The following is a 17,823-nucleotide window of genomic DNA, read 5'->3' as shown; positions in this document are numbered from 1 at the left end:
AACCGCAGGTACTGGGCTTTATGTGCTTTAGCCTTCCCTTCATCCAGAGCAAGCACTCTACTTCACGCCAACATTTTTACTACTGCAGATATTCTGTGTAATAGCAACCAGACACACCAAAGCATCTCAGCTGAAAAAAATGCTGCACCTCCAGAGTGCTCTGAAGAGTTTCCTAAGAAGCACCTGGGGTTTTCAGCTGGGAAGAAACGCTTTGGAGGACACGGGGCCTTAGCCTTGTGACTGACTGGAATAAACTCATGCCATGACAGGATAATACTTCCTGTCCTTTTATCCTGTAATGCCTTTTGAACTCTTCTGATGTGTTCTGCAAACTGCAGCTGTGGTAGTTACAGTTGTATTTAGTATTAACTGCAGAAGTAGAAGCAGCAGTAGTAGAAATACCAGTGGCTGTTATTGTAACAATACCATAATACAAACACTGATGAACTTCCTCCCTGATTTCTCTCTCTCTCTCTCTCTCTCTCTCTGTGAAGTCTTCAGGCTGAGCTGCTCACTGCCGAAGAGGCCTCACTTCGGGGAGGTGTCCGTGCTGGACCTGCTCCCCGGAGGCACCGCCCGCTTTCACTGCCACATGGGTTACCACCTGGAGGGGGAGTCGATGCTCACCTGCCTCAACGCCTCGCTGCCGGTGTGGAGCGGCAAGGTGCCCAGCTGCAGGGGTGAGTGTGAAGACGGTCCAACTGGTCTGCAGGTTTTTATTCAAGACAAATTATTTCACTGAGTTGATTCACTCTGCAGTTGGAATGAGATCCTGCAGACTGTTGACTCCACGTGGCACCAGAACAAACCACCAGTGTTTTCACAATTTTAAATGTTTGATAGATACCAGAGCTGCTGCTCAGCAGAGTAAAGTGAGGGGCTGATTTGTACAAATTTATTTTTAGTCCCCAACATGTTTTCGTGTTAGTCCACCCAAGATACAGAATACTTCATTCATTATTACTTTTTTAATATGATACAAAAAGTGAATTAACCTTGTTCATGAAGCAGCTTTCAAAGCAACGTTGCAAAGTGTTGGAATAAACATGGAATAAACAAACTTACATAAATGTGCTGTGCATACACTCTATGACTGATCACGCTGAACTCCCTCTGCAGCTCTTTGTGGAGGCACAGTGAAGAACGCCACAGTAGGACGGGTGCTGTCCCCTTCTCCCCACCACGGGCCAAACGCCACGCAGGACCGCTCCTGTTCCTGGTCCCTGGAGGCTCCCAAGGACCAGAGGCTGCACCTCCACCTGGAGAGACTGGCTCTGGGACCCACTGACAGGTAGGAGGGCCCGACTCAGTCAGTACGTTTACATGCAGCTTGAGAAAATCGAATTATTGGCTTAGTCCGACTGAAACTGGACTATCCGTAGCTCGACTAACACACCTAGATAATTCAATTGAAAATCGAACTATTGCTGTATGTATCCACTTAGTCCGACTGGAGTCAAACTCGGCGTTCTCCGCATGCACCACTTTTTCTTTAGAGGGCTTTCACGTAGAAGAAGAAGGAGATGACATAGCAGCAGTGCAGTAACTCCCAGAAAAACAAACAAAATGGCGACCGAGAAGCAGAAGACGCACTACATTCATGCTCCGACAGCTAGCCAGTTAGCTTCCTCTTCATGTCAACCAGAACTAGTTCAATACGCACTATATTAAAAAGGACACAGTGCCGCCAGTCGAGGTGGACTCAGACGTACTTGGTCAGAAATTCGATTTTCTCTTCTGCATGTACTCAGACAAGACGAGAAGTCCGATTTGACTCATTAGCCCAACTATGAGCTTAGCTCGACTATTGACCTAACGAGTATTTTCAATTGAGGGCGGAGCTTTGGTCTCAACATTGTGAGGGACACTGGTTGTACATAGATTAAGTTCAGGAAAAGAAATATGGTTGGGCATCATCACGACAGCCCATTGGTCCGACATCCCATTAGTCCGACTTTCCGCGGTGCTGAACGGCTCCCGGCGGGTGTATTTCTACCTTGATGGTGCACCGCGACTGGCTCTGGGTCAGCTGGGAAAGGCTTGAGGCATAGCAGGCTCACGGCTTATGTGTTTGTCACTTTCTTTTTCATTTTAACCCACACCATGAGCTTTTCCTGACCCTAAACCTAACCAGACCTTAACCACAGGGCATCATGATGATTTCAGAACGGACTTCGGAACAATGGGTTTAATATGGTCGGAACAATGGGCTGTTGGACCAATGGGCAGTTCCTGATGTGATGACATGACATGAACACCAGTCTCCTGGGGAAAAGTCTTATCCTAGTTACTTCTGAACTCCCATGAGGGTATTCATCATGTGATCGCAGCCTTCACGATTACATGGGTTATACATGAATTCTGGTGCAGTGCTTTCGTAGGTGTACATACAAACAATGCAGTTCACTGTCTATTACTCATGCTCTGGGTGGTGAATAAGCTCCTGATGTCCCTTTATCTTTTCTGTTGGCTTGATATGCACAAAGTATAAAATGTGTTGACATGGACAAAATTACAGTGTGTGTGCTGTGCACTGCGGGCACCAGAGGAGAGGAACTGAGTCATCTGAAAGACAAAGTTTTAGCCCATCACACTGATCAGCTCTTGTCTCCTCTGTGTCTGGCAGTACGTATGATATTTGCACATGGTGTGAGCCTTCAAGAAGCCCCTTCCTCTCCAAGCAATCAAATCCTAGCATGACTTAATTGGATATTTTGGAGACGTATAGTCTCTGTGAGGGCACATTAGAGTTATTAAATATTACTTCATAGACAGTTAACAAGTTTGCTCAAATATTGGTAGGGACATGACCCTGCTGTCCATATGCAAACCTACGCCCTTGTTTTCATTTTGGATTAATCTGCTGATTATTTTCTCCATTAATCAATTGATTGTTTGGATTGCAAAAATTGTGAGAAATGGTGTCACAATGACCCAGAGCCCAAAGTGACGCCTTCACAGTGTTTGTTTCTTGCCAACCAAGAGTCCAAACACACAAAATGACCATTTGTAAATCAGTTAGTGCTGTGTTATCGTGAAATCATGGAGAAAACCTCTACTTACATGCCTCCACAGAAAATGGCGATCATATTGAGTAATTTATTGATTGGGGGACACGTTTAACATCAGCAAAACTGTATCAAAACATCTGTTTACAAACTCTCACACGACTCTTGCAGTATAATCCAAGTCTCATTTGTCTCGTCATATGCTCAGTACTTCCCAAACACGTGCATTTTTGTTAAAACCTTACTATTTAAAACTGAGCTGAAGGTGAAACTTACCTATGATCTTTTCAATAACAAGGGTTTTTATTGAAAATGCATGTGTTTGGGAAATAACAAATGTTGCGATGTACTTTTGCTGTTTGTTAAACATGGTCCCCAATCAATCAACAAATCAATATGATCGGCATTTTCCATGGAGCCCAGTTCAGACCAAAAATTTGCGACATGACAAAACCGTTTTAGAACGTTGCAGAGAAAAGTTGCAGCAGTGTGAACTGGTCCATCTGAGCTCGATTCAACCCAGCTGATGGTGTCACCTGCAACTCAGCTGGACCAAATTGCTGGTTTTAGTAAAGGACGTCACCTGTTTCAGCAGCCAATCAGCTTGTAGCAAAGTCAGCTGGTCAAGTCAAAATAACAGCAGATGGTGTGTTGGCTTGCTGCGGCATGTGCTCCGTCCCTGCTGAGCCCTCTGTTTCTGTCCTCACGGTGTGCCGGTGTCGGGCGGCGGGTCGCTGCTGCCGCTCGCTGTATGTGCTCATGCCCTGCCCCACACACACATTCTCATTGACGGATTAATTAGCACTGGTTATTTATATTATTGTGGCGTATTTATTATGAATACAGTCCATCTGATGCTCGCTTTGTTCGTTTTTCGCCGTTTCATCACTACTACAAATGCAGCTGTAGCAAGTGTCTCACTGTCACTATCCTCATTCATATTTAAGAAGCTACAAATTATATTCAGCCACAAAAGCAGTTACCAGGCAGTTACCAGGAAAGCCACCGCAAACACATAGGTCGCCGTTACAAAGTCCCACTTTCCCGGAACAACACATACAAAAAAACTTTTGTTCCCATTGCCATCACCACCCTGAACAGTTTAAAATAACAATTGAAGTCCCACCCAGATACACTGCTTTGTTGTATATCCTGTATATTGTCTATTGTGTTTTGTGTGTTCTTGTCTATTTTATTTCGGAGCTTGCCAAAGACGAATTTCTGTTACTTGTGACAGACAACAAAGGTTTTATCTTATCTTAAATAAACCTGAAAAGCTGCAAATCAGAACAGAAGTACAGAGAGTTGTTGACTGGAGATGATACACCGTCTCATCTAGTTGCATTGGTGTGAAACAGCAGGTTTTTAAAACGTTGCAGAACAGCGAATGTGCAACTAGTTGTCTGTTTCATCTCGACTCGTCAAGAATCTTTAGCCTGAATTGGGCTTAAGAAAAACAAAGTTGTCCTCATGAATTCAAGGTGACATGTATGACTGACTGATATACAGATGGTCTTACTTTGTAAAGTAACTGAAGAAAAGAAAAGACTCACGTAAACTACAAATACCTTCATTCTGTCACTCTCACAGCCACTCATGCACACAGTGTTTCCTCACTGCAGGCTGGTGCTGTGGAGCGGGCTGGACGCCGGCTCCGTGGTGCTGTTCGACTCGGGGCGGGGCGGACAGATACCCTTTGAGGGAGTGATCAGTGAAGGACCAGCTGTGAGGATCCAGTTCATCACCGATCAGCCCAACCACAACACGGGATTCAACATCCGCTACGAAGGTACAGAAGCTACTGTACATCTAAAAATACCAGCAGCACAGTTTCAAAGATGCATTGTTTTATTTCTATAATTACAGTGTAATTATGTAAACAAATCAGAGCGGATTGCAAGGCTCTGTGTTCCTGCTTACATCCTACACTGCCAAGTCGATTTTGGCTGGATCGCTGTGATGTGGGCCGGTCGTCCAACATAATCTGAGCTAAAGCTTTCAGTTTCTGGCTGATTGTTGAGGGATGGAAAGATCCTGTCCAACATGTTTATCCTCATCAGAGAAGAGAGAAAGAAACCAAAGAATCATCTCTGCGAGTCCAAACAAGATTTATGGACAATGTGTGATTACAGTTATTTGGGGGAGATGCTACCAAATAATCTTGGCATCTGTTTTTGGGAATGACACAGAGGTATCACAATGAGGAAGAGAAAAGAATTTCATATTCAGAGAGCTGCATGGTGTGAGTTTAATAAGACACATTCGGATATTCATTTGCATTTTCTCTCCTCCAGCGTTCGAGCGTGGCCACTGCTATGAGCCGTACCTGCAGAACGGAAACTTCACCACCTCTGACCCACTGTACAGTGTCGGAGCTGTGGTCCAGTTCACATGTGACCCGGGTCACGCTCTGGAACAAGGCCCACCTGTCATCGAGTGCATTAGTGCGAGGGATCCATACTGGAATGACACAGAGCCGCTGTGCAAAGGTAACACTGAGAGCAGGAAGACAACAACACTGTCAGAGTTTTATCTGAAACCTCTCATTTTATTTCTGTGAGTTCAGTTCAGGACTAGATGTTAAAATCCCTTGATGCACATACTTGAGACGATGAGTGGGAGTGATGGCGCCGTCTGGGGGTTTATGAGTGGGAGCCAAAGGGTTAAGGTTAGATGGATAGAAAAGTAGGAAAGAACATAGGTAGGAAGAAAAGTAAGATGAAGCACAGGGAAGGCAGAGCCAAGGAGAGACGTCTGTGCAGACTGAACTTTCCTCGCTGGACCGGGCCGAACACTCCACCTCCCCCTAAGAGGAGAACCTAACAGGAGAAAAACATACCTAACTTTGATCAAGGTGGAGTTTAACTGGTCAGTTGTTGATGAGCCAGTCGGCAATGCCAGGGATCAGCACAACCAAGGCCCCGCCCCACCCATGCCTGCCGCCCAGCACACAATGCACCGTACCCTGAATCCTGTCGCTGTAGGTGGTGGGCCTACAGGACGAAGGCTCCATGTTATCTACTTGGGCTGGGACAACCGGGCCCCATGGCCCAAGGCCTGGCCACTAGATGCTGACTGGTGAGGTCTGGCTCTAGGGTTGGGCCCCAGTGTCCCCATACTGGTCGAGGTGCTTGATGTCTGAATATGCAGTTTCATCAAGGTCTTCTCGACTCAATCTTAGTCTGGCCCCTTCCCCTTGGGACGACTTTGCTTTGGAAGACCCAGGGGCTATTAGTCCTGGACAACACAGCTCCCAGGATCACGGGGACACGCAAACCCCTCCGCCCCGGGGTGGACCCAGAACAAGCTGGAGGGATTACATATCTGGCCTGGGAACGTCCCAAGATCTCCCAGGAGGAGCTGGAAAGCATTGCTGGGGAGAGCGACGTCTGGGATGCTTTGCCTGGCCTGCTGCCCCCACGACCTGGCCCCCGATAAGCGGATGAAAGTGGATGGGTGTTCTTTACCTACTTGCAACTGTAAGTGAAGGTTGGAGCCATGGATGGGTAAAAGCTTCACTGGGGTCATCAGCTGTGTCCCCTTCTTCACTGGTGTTTCAGTGATAGGCCCACACCACCATTAGATGGCTCACTAGCACCGATGAAGTTCACTTGTACAAAAATTCCATATAAGAATCAGCAAACTGCACAAACTTGTCGTAAATCACTTGTTTTGACTTGATGAAGGCGTCATGTTCATAACATGTGAGCAACTTGCTCTGTAACTGTGCATTCACACCAAACGTGATGGATGCGATGTCATTGCCCGTAAAGCGAGTATTGCGTCGCTTGATCACAAATGTTACCTTTTTGATCATCGCTTCATCGCTTCAATCGCGATGACGCAACCCTCTTCCCGCAATTTTCTTCACCTTCCGCTATTTTCTCATCAACCATGGCTAAGTTAACTACCGTAGCTGCTCTTTATCTGTTGTGGACATCTGATTTGGATCGGAGACCCAAACGCCGCCGTGTCTGGGTTCACAATATCCTCCAGAAATGCACACAGCTGGGTGAATATCATCACCTCCTGCAAGAGCTGCGTCTGGATGACAGTCATTTCCAGCGGTACTTCAGGCTGACGCTGGCCCAGTTTGAGGACCTGTTGGCCCATATCGGTGCGAGGATCTCCCGCCTGGACACCAACTACAGGCGCTCCATCCCAGCTGCGGAGCGCCTGTCCATCTGTCTCCGGTTAGTTGCTTATAAATTCTTTATGTAAATGAACGCTGATTGGATGTCGCGGCACAGCGTCACGCGATGTCGCTTGAAACGTTCAAATTTTTCAACTTCAAGCGACACACGCGATGAGGCGATGGACACGTCGTCACTTCATCGTGTCGCTCTTATCGCCTGAAACGCGTCGCCTGAAGCGATATCACGTGTCATCGCGTCATTTACATTGATTTTGAATGGAAACTTGTGGCGTTCATCGCGTTTGGTGTGAACGCACAGTAAGGCTTCCTCTTTTGCTCTGCTTAAGTTTCATTGAAGAGCCGTCTTGAAGAATAAAAACTACATGCATTCTACTCCATCACACCTCAGAGGGAAATATTGTACTTTTTTATTTGATAACCTCAGTTACTGTACAGTAACTTAACTATTTAATGATGATGGACTACTACAGATTAAACTCCCCAGCAGTATATAAAGTCCTAAAAATGAGCTCCACCATATCCAGCTGTAACATTAAAATGATGAACACTTTAGTCATCAATTTTCCGTAACCACTTTTCCTGTTGGAGGTTGTGGAGGGGCTGGAGTCTATCCCAGCTGACACTGGGTGAGAGGCAGAGTTCACCCTGGACAGGTCACCAGACTATCACAGGGCTGACACATAGAGACAGACAACCATTCACACTCACATTCACCCTCTTGCTGTGAGGTGATGATGCTAATCACTACACCACCGTGCCGCCCCATGAACACTTCAGTGCATCAGCAATTCTGATAAAAACATGTATTAGATTTTATTCTGAAACGGGCCATTCTGCATGATTAGAACTTTTAGTTTTAGCTTTTGTTTCTAATTCTTTTGTACTTTTACTTAAAGGCATAGTTTGGATCTTTTGAAGTGAGGTTGTAGCTGTCCCTCATTGTTTTGTACCTGCTCTCAAATCCCTTTATTGGCTGGATGTCACAGTTCCCAGGAGTTGCTTTAAGGGTAATTCAGGCCACCTGTTGTGCAAGGTGTAGGCACTGACTCCGAATTAAGAATGGAGAGCAGCTTGGTGCATTTCCCCTCTGGGCCAATCAGGGTGTGACGACACTCTTCAGTAAGGCTTAAGAGAGCTGAGGAAATGCACCCAGGACATTGTGACCCTTCCTCAATCGAATGCAGACCTTGTGTTAGCAAACACTGTCAGCCAGACACTCTGGTCTCTAGGCGCATTTGAGAAAACAGTGCTGCCTTCTGCTGTGGTGTTTGACAATGATTTTGTGCATCTTAAAAACAAAGTAGAGGGAATATTAAAGCAGTGTTTCCCAACTGGTCCAGCCACAGGGTTACGATTACTCCTCAGTCATGAGTTCAAGGTCCACAGTGTTTAATGTATGCAGCATCATGTGTGCGTTTGGTCATGTCAGTGGTCTAGTTTGCTGTCTCTGTCATGTAGCTGTCTGTTAAGCCTGATTTATGGTCCTGCATTGAATCAACGACGTCGCAACGTCGTAGGGTATGTGGTTACGCAGAAGGCTCGCTGTAGCCCCCGGCGTAGCCTGACGTGCACCTCCCCAAAAATGTAACTACACGTCGAGGCGACGCAGACCCAGCGCAGACCGGCAGGGCTGTGATTGGTTTGCTTGGTAGCAACGCATTTCCGTTTCCGTATTTCCTGATTGCACCATCCCCGCCATCTTTAAACATCTTCTGTTGCGATGTAGATGTTGCAGTATTAAGGCTCATTATATATATGCCATTATGCTCAACGTTCAATACGGATACGGGTACGGCCGGAGCCATCTGTCCATGCTCTGTGTTCATTTCTCTGTGACCGGAGCAAGCAAGCTAAACAAAGAATCAACTAGAGACGACGACAACCACTCAGGAAAGGAACGCAGCCTCCTACCGCTCTGCCGGTGAATTGCACCGCGATGAAACAAAGTGACAGAGAAGTTCGAAGGGTTCACGACGGCGTCATGGCAACAACGTAGCGACGTCGTTGAGTCAACGCAGGACCATAAATCAGGCTTTAGTCACTCACTCCACAGCAGGAAATGGCACTTTAAACTAAAAGCTCTGTGCCGGAAATTCACTATACTTCAAAATAAAGTGTGCTTTTTACAAACTTGACACGTTTGCAAGTCAAGTTTGTCAAACCGCAGTCCACTCAAAATGGAGTCGGGACCCACTTTTGCACAAGGACCCACCATATGGGAACCACTGTATTAAAGAATCCCTTTACACTATGTCGCCTTCATGCAAGAGTTTCGCTTACCTGACAATAACTTGACGCAGACCTTATATAGTGATTTTATTTATTGTTTTATTTCATTAAGACCCAACATAACCCCCACCCCATATATAAACACGTTGGTTCGTTTAATTGCTGTGGTGACATCGTCATTGTAAAGGCTTTCATAAGACCTGTTTCTACAAGTGAATATATTTTTTTATTATGTGGATGGGAACTGCTTCTCACACTTCATCCCAACCTGCTGAAATCTGGGGAATCAGCACCACCACAGGGTTGTATGAGGCACTTATCCATGTGTAACCGGTGGACTCTAGTGTTGTCTGATATGAAGTGTAGATATGAAGAGGCCCAGGCCGTGTATATCTTTGGAGGTGATCTCCGTTTATTCCTGACAACTGACAGCAAGAAACAAAAAACTCCGTCAATTATGACCATATAACTCGAGCCCCTTTCCAGTGGATTACAACAACAAAAGGGCGGCCATGTTACATTCAATTAAGCATAAGAAAACACAGAAAACATACCTGACAGCAAGAGGTAAAAACAAAAACCAAATTAACTACACAAATTAAGTGACACAGGAATATGTTAGCACAAGATGAACTTATAATCATAGCTTAACAGCACTAAAACACTGAAGTTACTATGAGAGCAATGTCGCTTACCTCTCCCATGGAACACAATAGCAAAAGGGGAGAGGTAAGGCAGGAGACACCCCTTCATAGGTAGGATAACCCCAAAGGTGAACGTAGGGGGACAGAAACTGGGTATCAAACGTTCCACATACTGTCTACAGAGGCCTGAGCGTGTCAGGTAATAACAACTGAAACACATTTGGTGTAATTATAATGCTTAATATTCCAAATGTACGTTTGACTTTGTTACACATATTACTACTGAAAAATTGACCCTGTTACACATAGTCAGTGTATTACCTACAGCAGATGGTGGTCGGCAGGCCCCCAGTTTGGTGGAAGCTAAGCACTGTACTACTGTGGACGGGAATGTGTTTTAGCCACCCAAAAAAACTGACCAGGTCCAGTGTGTAGGATTTAGTGGCATCTAGGGGTGAGGTTGCAGAACTGGAACTTCTCCCGTGTACCGAGTCTGTAGGAGAACTGTGGTGGCTGAAGCGAGTGGCTCATTCTAAGATAACGAAAACACAATGATTCTTATTTTCAGGCTATAACACACTATAGAAAACATTGTTATTATATTATATATCCCCCTAACTCCCAAACAGTGGACTTTTAAGTCCAACAGAATATGCACATGATTCATACAGCAGGTGTGGACCACTTGTGAATCCAGAAAACTAATCTGTTCCCTTGCATGAGGCCTGATGCTGTTTTCCAGTGTGTTTGATGCTTTGAGAGCTGCAATCTCCCAAAAAACATCAACATTTTGGGAATTAGTCTCATTCGCTTTCTTGCAGAGAGTTAAATGTTCAGATTAATATCACTCTCTGACGTACCTTTAATAACAGCTCGACTTTAAGGTATGGGGTGCCGTTTGTAAAGTGTCTCACGCTGAAAATAACATCAACATTTTGCCACATTTAGCTTCAAACAATGTTTAAAAAAGTATTGTGATTTTTTTAACGTCACCTTTTACCACATTTACAGCAATATTTGTTAACTTAGAAATATATTAAATAGTTAAATCTAAATATTAAATGTGGCACCTAAATGTTAAATGTTAAATCTAAATATTAAATCTAAATCTAAATCTAAATCTAAATGTTAAATCTAAATGCTAAATATAAATATAAATCTAAATGTTAAATCTAAATATTAAATCTAAATCTAAATCTAAATGTTAAATCTAAATGCTAAATATAAATATAAATATAAATGTTAAATCTAAATATTAAATCTAAATCTAAATCTAAATGTTAAATCTAAATGTTCTGGGTGAAACTAAATATTTAGCTAATATGCAAATTCACACTGCCGGTCACCGGAAGTACCAAAATAAAAGTTCGAGATGGTCAGACTGTTTATAGAATCAAATAACGAATTAAAACCAACTTATGGGGGAAATGAACACTTGAACATACATTAGCGTGATAATAACTACCTAAAATAACAAGAAACATGTTTGGAGAAATTTTATTTGATGTGTACTTTGAGTTGTTAGTGTCCCTTCAGAGGGAATCACCTTGTTGTTTACAAATACTTAGAAAACCAGCGGAGTTTAGCAACATATATATATGCACATCTCACGTTTTTCACATCACTGTATCACCGTTTAGACTAATCTGGTGTTTGTAAAGCCTATAAACACTATGACTGAACAAACATTACTATCACGGTCCGAAATTAATAACATGGTTATCGTAGATTAGCGGGGCTAACTGTTAGCTGTTAGCCCCGTTAGCGGTGTCTGTAATGACTCACTAACTCTAAACGGTCCGTGAAGAAAATATATTTTCCAGCGGATGTCTTAGTTACAACATGATTGAGCTAACTGGAGTAGTTTAATGTCGTATCCGACAACAGGAGGCTTTTAACAGATGACGTCCTGATAGCTTTGCTGCTGCTGCGGCCACTGGTGCTTTCTAGACATCGTGATTTCCCAAAACTGAATAAATACCACACATAGCAACACAAAACTGCTTTGCTAGCTCAATCATGTTGTAACTAAGACATCCGCTGGAAAAAAATATTTTTTTCACAGACCGTTTAAGAGTTAATGAGTCATTACAGACACTGCTAACGGGGCTAAGAACTGACGGTTGTTAGCTTAGCTTAGGTTGTTAATCCCTCCGAAGGGACACTAACAACTCAAAGTACACGTCAAATAAAATTTCTCCAAACACGTTTCTTGTTATTTTAGGTAGTTATTATCACGCTAATGTATGTTCAAGTGTCCATTTCCCCCGATAAGTTGGTTTTAATTCGTTATTTGATTCTATAAACACAGTCTGACCATCTCGAGCTTTTATTTTGGTACTTCCGGTGACCGGCAGTGTGAATTTGCATATTAGCTAAATATTTAGTTTCACCCAAAACATTTAGATTTAACATTTAGATTTAGATTTAGATTTAACATTTATATTTATATTTATATTTAGCATTTAGATTTAACATTTAGATTTAGATTTAGCATTTAGATTTAACATTTAGATTTAGATTTAGATTTAGCATTTAGATTTAGATTTAATATTTAGATTTAACATTTAACATTTAGGTGCCACATTTAATATTTAGATTTAACTATTTAATATATTTCTAAGTTAACAAATATTGCTGTAAATGTGGTAAAAGGTGATGTTAAAAAAATCACAATACTTTTTTAAACATTGTTTGAAGCTAAATGTGGCAAAATGTTGATGTTATTTTCAGCGTGAGACACTTTACAAACGGCACCCCATATTAAGGTAACACAATCAATCTATAAAACCTCTGAGGCTCTCTGATTAACATGTTACATCTTGTTTGTTTAATCCTCTCAGCTAACTGGCTGCTTTCTGACTTTAACTCTGTCCTCGTCCTCTCTCTCTGCAGCACAGTGTGGAGGTGACCTGACCGGTCCCGGCGGGGTGATCCTCTCTCCAAACTGGCCGGAGTGGTACGGAGAGGGAGAGGACTGCAGCTGGAGGATACACGTCGGGGAGGACAAACGGGTGCTGCTCGATGTACAACTGTGAGAAATGCACCAACACTGACTCGTAAACACCAGAACTTTTGATCCAAAGTTTTGGCTCCACAGAGAGCCCAATGTTATCATTAAAAATGCATGTGGAGGCTCAGTGAGGGGTCCAGCACCCCGTCTACTGATATTTCTCTCTCCCTGCTCACACTGAACCATTAAATTCCAAAACTTGACAACTTGAGAGAGAGCGTGCTGATAAGACTGCTGCTGCAGTTTTCACCCAGCTGTTCTGCCCTCGTCTTGACTCTGTACTTTTACTGGCCGCTGTGCAATGCTGTTGGATTGTTTTGTCTCTCCTCTCACATTCATGCCTCAGAAACTTCCATGTGAATACTAAATTTAAAGCCAATATGTGAAGTTTTATTTCAGTCAAGCAGCTTTTAAATTATTCTGACGGCGTATGTCTGAGTGCTTCTTATCAAAAGTGTATAGAAAGTAAGAGGAAATATCAGCGCTGCCTCCTCAATTTGCAGTGGGAGTTTATTCCAAAGATGATGAGCAAAGGCTCTGCCCCTTAAAATAATGTAGTTACATTTAGAAACTGTTAAATAACCAGCATGAAGGAAGAGAGCAGAGATGGAGGACGGAGACAATTCATTTGAGGCCTCGCAAAACCAACAGAGGATTTTTAATTCAGCTGTGGCTTGTATTTGTTGTCAATGCAAAGGCAGATCATGACAGATCAAAATGGACCCAATAAAGACCTCTCAGTGCTGTCATGTGCAAGATTTTGTTGTCTGAAATAAAGTGGACCAGATCTGGGCTATGTTACATCAAAAGCAGAATTTGTGACATATCATTTGGCTGAGAAGATGAATCTATTAGCAGACGTTATGCAGCCGAAACATCCTTGAAAACAGATCTAAGTCTGGCTGTAACAACAAGAAACATTACAGTCATGTGTCTATAGACATTCAGATTAAGGTAGGTTGTTAAAAAAGGTTGGAATGGATGGATGTGTCAAACAAACGCAGGACTTTGACCAAGGAGACTGCTGTTTGCGTCCTGAAAAGTCAGAATTGGATTAACATGGTCAGTAACAGTCTTCAAGAGCTGTATGATTAAATTATTTCGATAACCTTCTGTTAAACTGTAACTCATCGTTGTTACAATTTTTTTTTTGAATGGATGAAAAACACCAAAAGCTTCCTGAAAGCTTACAGATACAGACGAAATGGAGCAGTACTAGCGGAGATTGTGGAGGCAGTGTAGCGCAGTTCAAGCAAGTTACGAGACGAGAGAACAAAGACATTTAAATAATGGCAGGATTTAACAAATTGGTGACACAGGGAAAAGAATTAACCGTCCACGTGTTGTGATGTGACTTTTGACTCTGCCCTCTACTGCCATCTGTTGGCTGTAGCTATGCCAACATAAAGGAAGCATGGCGGTATGAGGGCAGTGACATTTACAACATTTGATACAGACAATCTATTTTCGTACGTAAAGGGAGTATTAATGAGCCTTTAGAGTTACTGGATGTTTCTTATGTATCAGATCAACATTTCTAAAGCGATGGATGGTGTGTGACCTCGGCTGCAGACCACTATTCAAGACCAACAAACAACAAAACCGGTTGTGTTTTAGTGAGTCACTGCTGTTTTCCTGCAGCTTTTCAGTCCCCAGATTTGGGCGCTATTTAGCAACCCATCGCTATTTTCCTGCCAGGATAGTGCCACAAAAACCAGTTGTCTTTTTACTGACACAACACCGTGTTTCTCGACAGGATTGTGCCCTCAAAACCTGGTATTTTAAGCCAAAACAAGCCCAAACCATAACCAAGTGGTTTGTGCCTAACCTAACCACACATAACTAGTGTTGCTGAAATGTAAAGTTTCAGCGCATCTGCTACACAATAACGTACAAATGTAGCATATCCGTGGTTTGGAGAAATGTACGCGGCTAACTTTTTTTTTTTTGCCATTTGCTTAGTTCCCCTTGTTTCCAGTCTTTATGCTAAGCTAACTGGCTGCTGGCTGTAGCTTAATACTTAGCGTATAGAGATCGGAGTGGTAGCTGTTAGGCCCAATCCCAATACCCCCCCTTGTCCACTACCCCTATCCATTGCCCACTACCCCTTGGCCCTTGAAATGAAGCAACGAGGGGTAGGGTTTGAAATCTTTCCCTAGGAATTGGGACACCCCTCACTACGTCACCACATCGGTTACGTTCTAACTATTTTAAACAGGAAGCTGGAAGCCATCTACATTTCCAGTGGGCATCTACAGTGGAGTCTCCAGCTGAGTTCATCCTACCTATCGCGTTTGCTGTATTCATCATGCTTCGTTTGATGAGTGACAGAAGACGAAATTATATGTATGACAGGGGATGCAAGCTAACCAGCTAACATTACGAGGCAGCATAGTTATACTAGCTGGCGTGTTATCGTAACGTGAAAAGTCTGACAGTTTTGCAGAACAGGACAGATGACAGGCGCCAGATAGTGCGAGCTAGCTAGCTAACAAGCAACCTGATGACGGTAAAGTTAGCTATGTATTAACTTTTTCCCCCGTCTCTTGCTCGGTGGTAGCCATGGCGACATATACCCCTCGCTGGCAAGTCAGCATCTGAAATCCCTCGCTCTGAAGGGCTAGTTTCATACCCACTACCCCTCGTTATGCCCCCTACCCCTACACGCAAAAAGAAATTGGGACACCACTACCCCTCGCAGGAACGCGCAAATATGGGCGTATGGCCAAGGGGTAGGACTAAGGGGGGGTATTGGGACATGTATAATCTGTTTGTAATCTCGACATGTAACTCTTTGCAAGAAAGCAAATAAGCATTTCCCAAAATGTGAAACTATTTCTTCACATTTTACTTAAATACATACATTTTAAAAGTCCTGTAAATGGTATTAAAATTGTAGTTAATGAAGTAATAACTCTGCAACAGCCCCAAAATAATAATAAGTATATAAATTCACCACAGTGTGTTTTACAGCTCAATTACACATCATGTACTGTAAATAAGTAAGGAAAGATAAGGTATAAATTAAGGCATATCAAGATGTAAGCAGTACAATAATCAAGGTTTAAATATCACCAGCTCTGTCCTTTAAAATTCATTTTTATTCATTCCACACATAAATAATTTTATTCTATGCTCTGAAATGGATCTGACAACTTTAGCCACGCTGCCTGTGAGCACTAATCCAATTACATCCTTCAGTCCTTTGCTAGATTTATGTCAAATCATATTTACAGATAATTCAATTTTCAGAAACTGCATCATCTTCTGCCAGTGTGGTGAAACAAACGTCGCCGGGGCAATAAAAACGCAGCGGCATGTTTACAGCCTGTTAAACACCTCGCCCGTGGATGAATGCAGCGTTTAGCCTCTGAGGTCATCTCATCTCCCACACAGTCGACTGCGGACATGATGACTGCACTGTGAGTCATCACAACCTGTCCTGAGCTCATACCACCGGCTAAATACACTTCTCCCTCTCTCTCTCTCTCTCTGTTGTCAGGCTGAACATCAGTGACAGCGACATGTTGACCATCACCGACGGCGACGAGGTCACCACTCGTATCCTGGGACGGTACGTCGGAGGGAGCAGCCCCTTCAAGCTCTCCTCCACCACCCCCGACCTGACTGTCACCTTCCACTCCGATCCAGCAGGGCTCGTCTTCGGCAAGGGCGAGGGCTTCATCATCAACTATATGGGTGAGAGTTTAAGCACCACCAGGGCCTGTCCTACCTTTACTGTGAAGATATAAGGAGGTAAAATGTGAATCATGAATTTTTCCCCCTAAGAACATGATTCACATGATTCTTATTTTCTAGTTTCTCTAAAAAACAAAAAAGGCCTCCAGTAAGTTAGTCGGGCTTTGAAGCCAATTTTCATAGTGGTACTGCAATTTCCAGGGTCCAAATCGTGATGCCATTTGGGCCAAAAAGACTTTTTCTGGTTGACTTACATTGGAAAAGAGACGTCTCAGCAAAAACATTTATTGCACTCTTAGATGCTCAAGTGGAAAAACATGTCTGACACAGTCGTTGTCAAAATGCTGGACTAGCATCAAAGTTTTGGACTTAAACTCAAAAGTCTCTTGTAACAGCAACAACAAAAAAAAACTCAAGTCTCTTTTCATCAAGAACATCAAACAGATTAAGTTAAATACTGCTGAATATAGAAGTTACAGTTTAAAAATAATTAACACACTGACCATTATATGACGTGCTTGTCTTGAGTTAAGCGACCGTAAAACAGTGAATGTTTCAAGTTCTTCACAATAAAACTCTCAAGTTGTTTTGCCATTCAGTAGCTTTTATTGTGACGCAGCCAAAACAGGAAATACTGTCTTTCATCTGCAGTGAAGTAACACGAATCCGATCCATCTGAAAGCAAGCATGACGCAGTAAACAAAGGCAGATACCTGAGAGTACAAACAACAACACAGGAGAGAAACTAAGCTACAAAAGGTCTGAACACACCGACACTTTTAAAACTCTGGGCTGCTGCACAGACACGAGTTGAGCCGCAACACAGGCTTGTTTTAGGCTGATTACAGTAATAAATTAAACTTGTTTGGAGCATGTCATTGCACTTAAAGTTAAATAATGAGAGGTAACATGAGGTCACCTGTGTCAGTCTAGTGTCTCTCACAGCTGACGCATTGGGAGGGAGATAAACGCAGCCGAGCAACAGGAAAACACTTGGAGCTACAATAAAATGAGTGCACATAAACTAGGTAAATAATATCAATAAAATATTTTGTTTCCTTCGGGGGGGGTGGG

The 17,823-nt window shown here is 43.2% G+C and overlaps 1 protein-coding gene across 3 annotated transcripts in view; it reads left to right on the top strand.

The window, feature by feature from the left end:
* Positions 1-17,823, top strand: part of LOC125906329 (seizure 6-like protein) — a 109,548-nt gene that overhangs the window by 66,928 nt on the left and 24,797 nt on the right. For all 3 annotated transcript variants that reach the window (XM_049604929.1, XM_049604926.1, XM_049604930.1), the window contains exons 5-10: positions 495-680; positions 1,120-1,291; positions 4,631-4,797; positions 5,303-5,497; positions 12,933-13,071; positions 16,553-16,749. In XM_049604929.1, coding sequence (XP_049460886.1) covers positions 495-680; positions 1,120-1,291; positions 4,631-4,797; positions 5,303-5,497; positions 12,933-13,071; positions 16,553-16,749 — 1,056 coding nt within the window. The remainder of the gene's footprint in view (positions 1-494; positions 681-1,119; positions 1,292-4,630; positions 4,798-5,302; positions 5,498-12,932; positions 13,072-16,552; positions 16,750-17,823) is intronic.

The sequence above is a fragment of the Epinephelus fuscoguttatus genome, linkage group LG18 (genome assembly GCF_011397635.1).
Source record: "Epinephelus fuscoguttatus linkage group LG18, E.fuscoguttatus.final_Chr_v1".
In the NCBI taxonomy this organism is placed as follows: Eukaryota; Metazoa; Chordata; class Actinopteri; order Perciformes; family Serranidae; genus Epinephelus; species Epinephelus fuscoguttatus.
The sequence above is the reverse complement of the archived record's forward strand: the minus strand, read 5'-3'. Positions and strand labels throughout refer to the sequence as shown.